We start from the raw sequence: 8622 nt of genomic DNA, 5'->3' as shown, positions 1-8622 counted from the left end.
GCCTGCCTCTGCCTCCCGAGTGCTGGGATTAAAGGCGTGCGCCACCACCGCCCGGCTCCATTACTTATTTTTGAAGACGGAGTGGCTGAATAGATGGCTCAACAGTTAAGAGCACTCACTGGCTGCTGTACTGGAAGACACTGATTCTGTTTGCAGCACCCACAGGGCAGCTCACAATCATTGCTAACTCCAGTTCCAGGGGATCTGATGTCCTCTCTGGCCTCCACCAGCACTGCAACAGAGTGCATGGAAAACACCCATACACACAAAATAAAGATAAGTAAGTCTTTGAGACAGGGACTCTCACTGAACTTGGAGCTTGTCCCATCAGTTAGGTTGGCTAATCAGCAATTGCCCCAGGAATCCCCCTCTCAGCCTCTGCCTCCTGGTGCTGGGATTAAAGGCCTGTGCCACCACCGTGTGCAAAGAGGGGTCACAGAGGGGTCACTGTTGCTCAGGTTCTCATGCTGCCGAGGACCTCAAGCACTTCATTTTCCTCCAAGCTCCCCATAAAGTCCCTTCGACGCATCGGCAATCATTCCATAGAGCCCACAGTTTTCTGAGGGGCCATAAAGCTCCGGCACTAGAAGGGACCTAGGGTGACCTGGAGTCCTGTGGTCTTGCCATAGGCTTCAAAAAGCAGAGACTGTAGTGGGTGTGAGTGTGATGTTACACACTTGTAATCCCGGCACTTAGGAGGCTGAGAGTGGAGGATGGGAGATTGAAGCCAGTCTGGGCTACATACCAAGAGCCTGGCTGCCATAGTCAAGCTGTTGGATCAGGTCCTGAACCTGTCACCTGCTGACCACGGGACCTCAGTAGCACCCTCATCACCTGGTGTCATCAGTGTCTGTGCATGCACTGATGTGTGTATCTAAGGGGAAGCCAGAGGCTGGTGCTGGGAGTTTCCCTCAATCGTTCTTCACCTTATTTCTAACACAGAGGGGCTGGAGAGATGGCGCAGATCTACTTCTGAGCCCTGCAAACTGTCAGCCAAACTCAGCTTGCCGGGCTGTCTAGGACACAGAGGCGCTCAGCAGAGGCCCAGCACACAGCAAGCACTCCAAGGTAAGGGCTGCTGAGGAATGACCCACCCCAGCCAGAGATGGGACCAGGTGAGGTGGGGGGGGGGGCAAGAGCTGCCCACACAGGAGCAGGAGCAGAGGAATAGGGACAACACAGCATTCTGGATGAAGGAACATTTCCCTAGAGTCGTGAGCTCCTAGGGTAGGGACAGCTGAGGGATTTGGTGCAGCGGGACCAGGGGCAGCTGAAAAGAGTGACAGAGGTTGACAGGGGTGAGGGCTCAGACCTGAAGGGGCTAAGATCCTGGCCACCCAGCGGGAGGTCCCAACCAGCACAGTGACAAGAGGTCCCAGTTTCAACAGTTCCGATGTTTGGGGGTTAGACAACTCTGTGCTGTCAGGGGTTTGGCAATACCCTTGACTTCTACCCAGTGGATGTCACCACTGTCCCCTCCCCCATGTTGTAATAACCAGAAATGTCTTCAGAATTTGCCAGATGCCCTCCAAGAGACTAAAGTCACTTCTCACTAAGAATCACCAGTGACAAAGGGGGCTTGAGGAGGGAAGAGAGCTCTGGGAGGTCACAGCAGGGTGGCCATGCTCTGGCAGAGGGTAGAGATGATCCCTACCAGCACTGGAGATTCAGCAGACACACAGGGAGCAGGGGAAGGGGCTTTTCATCCCCTGATGAACTCTGACACCCACCGCCCTGCCAGGGTCTACTGTTATCTTTATTTGACACAAGGAAAACCCTACACAAAGGTTGAATGACCATATACCAAACAACTTCCAGGTCATGGACTGGGACCTAAGCTGATAGGCAAAGCCTTCTGACCCTGCCCCCACTAACCACCACCACCAACACGACAGTTCCCTCTCCCACTATCAGGCCTCCTGAACCCCAGACACAGGCCTCGGTTTCCACCCCCACTACCTTTGGCAGTCTGATTCCCACCAGGAGGCAGCCAGTCTTTTCTCTGACTTCCCTTAATCCTGCCAACCACTGAGCTATGGTTCAGAGAGGCTAAGTGACTGGCCTAGGCCAGACAGAACTAGCTGGAGCAGAGCCAGGATTTCAAATCTGTCCCAGGGCCTCTGCTTCTCCATCCACTCCAGCTCCCAAGCACACTGGTTCATTGAAGCTGCTGATAGCAACCGAGCCAGGCTGTCCTGAAGCTCTGCTCACCTTCTGTGGAAGTGTGCTAGACAGCAGGGCAACCAGAGGCAAGATGGCTGGGATGGGTGCCTCCGTGAAGGGGAAGGCTTGGAAGCCAGAAGAGATGACCTGCTTCCTGGCCCACAGTTCCACACAGCACCAAACAGAGAACTGATTAGTCTCCAAAACAATCTTGGACATAGACAAAGTGTGAGCCTGGTTGGCTCCAGATGAACTAGAAACCTAGAAAGAAGCTACAGAGAGTGGTGGGCAGTCCCTTTAGCTCACTATGGCCACCTACACAGAAACCGAGACTGGGGGAGGGGTGTGCAGAGCCCGTCCACCTTAGAACCAGCAGCAGCAGCCACTCCAACTCCCATGTCAAAAGGTGGGGTGCTGGGCATGGGGGGACACATGGTTAAGCTCCCCCCACCAGGGAGGCAGAGGCAGTCAGATTTCTGAATTCAAGGCCTGCCAGCCAGGACCACACAATGAGACCCTGTCTCAAGCAAATATCAAGCAAAGGCCATCCCTATAGCCACCTGCTCTGTATCCCTTGCAGAGTTGAGGCACAGGGGTCTCTCCCCACCTTCTAACAGATCTAGAGAGCCCCCCAGGATGCACAGCTAACCTTAGACCCTAAAGGGAGGGGACTATGGATGGACATGGACAAGAAGGAGGGCTGAGGACCTCAGAACCTCTCCACAATGCTCTCATCCCAAGACCTCATTCCTCGAGGTCAATCCTGGAAAGCTAGATGTGGACGCCTAGCCTGGCCCCACCTGTAGAGGCCATCTGGAGTCAGGCCCTGGCCCAACACCATGATGAGAATGTGGCCAGCACTCTGAACAAAGGGTGCCAGCAAGGCCAGTCATAAAGGTCCTTCGGCCACCACTGCTGCCACACAGGCAAGATGGGGTCTTGGGTGGTGCTGACATGAGGTGCTCACCACACACACCCCAACATAGGTGCACCCAGTCAAAGCTGGACAGAGGGAGAGCTCCCCTCCCCATAGGCCCCCAGAGGACTGAGATCCTTAGAAAGCATTGGTTCCCAGCAGAGCCGAAGGGGTGTGCAGCAGCGTAAAGAGCCAGGCCAGCACAGGCAAGGGGTTCACGCAGCTGCAGCCTACCTACTTATCTCACGATCTCATCTCCCCTGGGGAAGTCAAGGCTGGCAGGGAACCAGAGTGCACAGCTGGCAGAGGGAAAGACCAAGGGTCAATTTATTCCAGAGCAGACAGACAAGAGTAAATCTGGGCCTGGCAGGTGGTGTAACAGAGGTGACACCACAGATAAACAGGAAGTCCTGCTCCCAGGGAGGTAGACCACAGGAAGCAGGGACATGGGCCTTTCTGAGTGACCTTGGGCCGCACAGCTCCATCCACAGCTTCCACGTATCTTCTGCAGAAGGGGGGTCAGGATAGGGTATTGTCTAACAGCAGGTACCCCCTGATGTGTATCAAGAGCTGTACATGTGTGTGCGTGTGTGCGTGTGCATGCACCCAGGAGGGTCGTCACACTCATGCCTGGTCACACAGTAAACAAGGATCACTGAAAACAGGAACCTGGCCGCCCAGTTCCCAACTCCTACTCTCTCCTATCCTACCACAGCGAGGCTTTTACAGGCTATGTCCCATCTCCTTGCTCTCTGCTTCTCTCAAGCCTTCACTGGATATGCACTGTGGATAGATCACATATGGGGCACTGGGGTAAGGGTCGGGGAGCACACACAGGCTCACACCAGCTCCTCCCAAAGGGAATGAGAGGACCCAGAAACATCTTGATCTCACGTGACTTATTCTTTGGCCAGAGTTACCTCCCTACACTGCTAAGGCTTGGCCATTATCTCCTGGGTTCAAGCAATCTTCCTGCCTCAGCCTCCAGAGTAGCTGGGTCTTCAGGCTCACACCACCACACCCCACAGAGAAACACCAAGTTGTTTGCAGGCATACTTATCTACCCGCCGCTAGGCACGACACTGTACCTCACCGTTGTATTCCACAACAGTGCCTGATCACCCCGGGACACAGATGGGGAACACTGAGGTCCTGGAGCAGCTGCACATCCAGGTATGTCGGCCTCCCATTCTGGTTTCTACCCTTGCACTCAGTGGAGCTGCGGTGTCAAGGCCACACCAGCCAGTTTTTCTGAGCAATCTCCAGCAGACAACTCAGCCATTCTACCCCTTTGCCACCAGAAGTTCTGGGGCTGTCTTGAGTGTGCCAGTGTTCAGAAAGGGGCCTGCGGGTACGAGCCAGGAAGGCCTGTGCATCCCTGCCCATTGCTTCTGAGGCCTACTGAATGGAAGAATTCATACTTGAGGGGGACAGGGACTCTGAGCACTGGCGAAGAGAAACCCCAGAATGAACTAATTAGTGACCCCAGTGTCCTGACTTGTCCATTATCTTTGCCCAGGAAACAAGAGGCAGCTGGGTCCTACTCCTGAGGGCACGGGGCAGCACCAAAGATGACCAAGGAGGCGTCCATCTCATTCTAGCAACCCCCAAGACCCCCAACTCTATCTATGCAATTACCAAGCAAACTCTCCCCTGCAGGCCAACAAAAGACTCAAAATGGCACAGGGCAGGGCTAGGAAAGCAACACTGAAGGGGGATGGAGGCTCATTTCTCCCTCCCTAGAGGCTGAGATGGCAGCAGTCTGCTTAAAAAGACATCAGGGCAAACTCAGATTTCCAAAAGGAAGCACATCCACAAGACAGGGAGGGCCCAGAGGGGTAAGACTCTCCCTGTGTCGCTGCACTTCAGAAAGCCACATAGAAGGAGGAGGGGCCTGTACCTCCTGGGAGCTTCCCCAGGGGTCCATGATAGTAGCCGCCTTATCCATCTATGTCAGGACCCGAGGGGGAGGATGCCTATCCAGTCAGGGCTTTCCCACGCCCCAGTGGAGACCCAGGTCTGCTGCAGCTGAAGATCAGCTAAATATATCTCCTCTGCTATTGCGGTCTACAGTGCCTGTCCAGCTGTGAGAGGCATCCCCAGAACACCTGAGCCTCCTGGATCTGGGGTTACCCTGGAGGCTTACTAGCCATGCCACATGACCAAAGCAAAGTTCTGCCCCCAGATCACAAAACCCCAGGTTCTCCCATCCTCCTCCTCCTCCTCCTCCTCCTCCTCCTCCTGATCCCCAGAGCTGTCTCCAGGGCCACAGGCAGAGAGGCCCAGTTACTTACCCAAGTAGATGTCTCCAAAGGACCCGCTGCCGATCTTTCGGCCCAGGCGGTACTTATTCCCCACACGTAGCTCCATGCTTCACCCTTGGTGCAGAAGCAGAAACAGGTCAGAGACGGGACCTCAGGCACCCCCACTGGAGGCTGGCATTCTCCCTCCCACTGTCTGGGAAGCAATCTGGCTTCACTTCGCTCAAGGGCAGTCGGGTGTCAGCTGGGTGTCAGGGAGCCCTCATGCCCACACACCTGGACACGGCTGAGGCCGGTTTAGAACAGGCTTCACTTAGACCAGAAAAGGTGGAATCAGAGCCAAGGCCCAGGAAGAGAAGGCCAAGGAGACCCTCCAGCATGAGCATCCTCGGGGGAAGCTGGTTGCCATGGGCAAAGGCCTGAAGCAACACCAAGGACAAAGGGGGTAACAGGGAAGAGCCAGGAGACCCAAGTCTTGAGTCTTGAGTTCAGCAGGGAATCTCCACCAGCCCTAACAGGCTAAAGGCCAAAAGTCTTCTCCAAGGTGCCTTATCTGCATGCACTCCAGAGGCAACAAAAGAACCTCAGAGAGGCCCTGTGCCCCAGAAATAGAAGGAACAGGGTCCATGGGGGCAAACCATCCTAAAATGTACTACAGCCACCACCAACAAGTTCCAACCTCCAGGAAAGGGAAGAAAAAGGGAAAGGAAGGGGCCCTAGAGCACTATGAGACTCCTGAGGTCACAGGGTACCCACCTCAAATCCCTGCCCCTGGGCTGCTAGACTTGCACAGGGCTAGGCTGGCCTGTTCCAGTAGGCTCCACGTAAGAGGATCTGATCCCCACTCCTAAAGGGAAGGCCATGGTCCCTCATAATGCCTCCTGGGTTCTACTCAGGATGCAGGGAACAATTTCTGGGCCTCTCTGCATGCATCTCTTTGGGCAGGTTCTCAGGCAAGCTTCCTTGAAGACAAGGAGAGAGGGTCTCCTGGGAGAGGCCCCCGGTACAGCGAGATCTGAAGTCACTTGTCCCACAGGACTGATCTGAGTAGCCTCCCTCCTTCCTGAGATAGTTAGATGTCTCAAGCCTGTAGATAACAGGGATTGGGCCTGGTGGCAGGGCCCCTCTGTACTGGCCTGGTAGAGGTCTGGGTACAGTTCCAGGCCAAGAAAAGGGAAGACCCAAGGATGGTGACAGTTTGGGCTGCCGGAAGATGGGGAGGCAGAGATGGGTAAACTATGCAATGGGGAGAAAGGGTCTCTGAAACCTCGGTTGTTTACAAATGAGTTAAAGTGAGCAAACAAGGAGACTCCTTTTGCAGACGGGAACCCAAGCCTGGAGGGGTCTTGCTACCACCCAGCAGCAAGCCAATGGTAGAATCTCACCTAGGACCAAACAGGTCAGGCTAGCCTACCTGGTGGCCACCTACCTAGAACTTATTTCACTCCAGGCTTGAGAAGTAAACCTGGAAGGTGAGATAGTAGCTGTGCTAGCTAGCTCGAGGGGATGGGGGGAGTACCCCTTCCCTGTGCCAAGCCTACCCCCAGCTGCCAGGCCTGGAAGGAAGCCGGGAGAGACTCACTAGGGCTCCTTAATCAGCCTAAGAGCCAAGAGGTCCACACCAGGAGAGGCACCAGTCTAGTACTAGCTCCCAGAGAGCCACTACAGTCCTTATACCGGGCACAAGGAAGTGGCTGTCACTGGGTGACAGCCAAACTCTGAACTGTCCATCAAGGGCCTTTGCCCACATGGCTGGCCTGGCCCCAGCTGGGTTGCCCTGGTTGCCAACAGCAAGTACTGCACATGTGCAGAAAACCCACCAGCCCGGTACCACGGGTCCACACGCGGTCCAGCTTCTTTCCTAAGTGCACCCGCCAAGGAGGACGGGAGCAGAGGCTCACACTCGTGATCCCTATGGGAAAGGAGGAGGGCTGGGTGTGTACACACAAACACCCCCCTCCCCCGAGCTGGGTTTCCACCAACGCCAACTCAAAGACCACACATGGCAGCCGGGAAAGCCACAGGTTAGGAAAGGAACATAAATATACTGCATCCTATATTACATAAATACCCACGCCAGGTTATATAAATACCAGTGCCCTCTGTCTGGGTGTCTTACATAAATACACCGCACATGACCCCCCCCCCAGCCCCTCTCTGCTCACGGCTGTCTACACAGATGGGGAGAGGGCTACAAACCAGCAACGCTGCAGGACCCCACCAACGTCAGGGTCTCCCTACCCTAGAGACCCAGAGCGCTAGAGAGTGTCTAGCCTGTCCCAGCCCTCTTCCACTTAAAAGGGGGCTTCTTCGGACAACCAGAGTAGCTTTCCAATTCTTCACTCCCTCTCCCCTACGGGAGGGATGGGGCGGGGGTGGGTAAACAAAGTTTAAAAAAAAAGGGTGGTCAAGAGGAGTCAAGACTTCCCAGCTGGTTAGAAAAATTACAAACTACAACCAGACGGGCACATAAGCAGTCCTCCCCCCTCTCCACACACACACCACCCACCTTCCCCAGGGCCGAGACCCTGGTTAATGAACCAGTAAAATAAAAACTGAAGGAATACCCTAAACCTGGGAAAGCCGTCCCAAACACAGTATTCATCGGAACTGTACCCCTTTCTCTCTCTTCAGAACCCCTTCCCAGGGGGAGGTTATGCCAAGAAAATATGTGGGAAAACTCTGGGCAAAGTAGGGGGAGGGGGCTGGCCTAAGTCGAAGCCCAGGCACCCAGCTTCACAGAGGATTGCAGCACAAGGCTCTCACACTGCAAAGAGAATCCAGGCGATAAATAATCCCCTCCCTTCTCGCCACAAAGGAAAACAAAGCCGGTGGCCTGGGTGACCACGCACCCCATCACTTAGGACCGCCGGGCGCCCCCACCCTACACGCAAACGGCCTCGCTGACCCGGAGCCCAGGGCACAGAGGAGGGACCGCGGCCAGCCCGGAACCCACGCGCCCCCGGGACCTCGGCCAGGCCCCTGCCGCAGGTCCCCCACCGCCCCAGCCCGGGGCCGCCTCGGTGCAGCCGGCGGCCTGCAAAGCGCCCGTCCCCTCCGCGTCCCCGGCCGCGCCTTTGTCCTCACGGGCGGCGCCCCCAGCCCAGCGCGGACGCGCGTGTCCGCCCCGCGCTCGCGCAAAAAGAAAACACAAAGAGGCGGAGGGACCCCGCTTCCCCGGCCCCCGATGCTCACCGCGCCGGGGCGGCCCGCCGGGGCGGATGACAGAGGATTCGCGGGGCCGCGGGCGCGCCAGCCTCTCCCCGGCCCGCTGCGCTGCGC

General features: G+C 56.0%; 1 protein-coding gene across 3 annotated transcripts in view; it reads right to left on the bottom strand.

Moving 5' to 3' along the window:
* Positions 1–8616, bottom strand: part of LOC101999515 (casein kinase I) — a 24760-nt gene extending 16144 nt beyond the window's left edge. Inside the window, exons 1-3 of one of the 3 annotated variants that reach the window (XM_026782522.1) lie at positions 7161–8318; positions 6097–6302; positions 5374–5457 (exon numbers count right to left, since the gene is read on the bottom strand). In XM_026782522.1, the coding sequence (XP_026638323.1) occupies positions 5374–5449 (76 nt within the window). In that variant the 5' untranslated portion in view covers positions 5450–5457; positions 6097–6302; positions 7161–8318. Of the gene's footprint in view, positions 1–5373; positions 5458–6096; positions 8319–8535 lie in introns of those variants that run through there. The other 2 variants (XM_005354201.3, XM_013348796.2) reach the window with 2 other exon arrangements.
* Between the last annotated feature and the right edge of the window lie 6 nt (positions 8617–8622).

The sequence above is a fragment of the Microtus ochrogaster genome, chromosome 15 (assembly GCF_000317375.1).
Source record: "Microtus ochrogaster isolate Prairie Vole_2 chromosome 15, MicOch1.0, whole genome shotgun sequence".
Classification (NCBI taxonomy): Eukaryota; Metazoa; Chordata; class Mammalia; order Rodentia; family Cricetidae; genus Microtus; species Microtus ochrogaster.
This window is presented reverse-complemented; position numbering and strand designations above follow the sequence as displayed.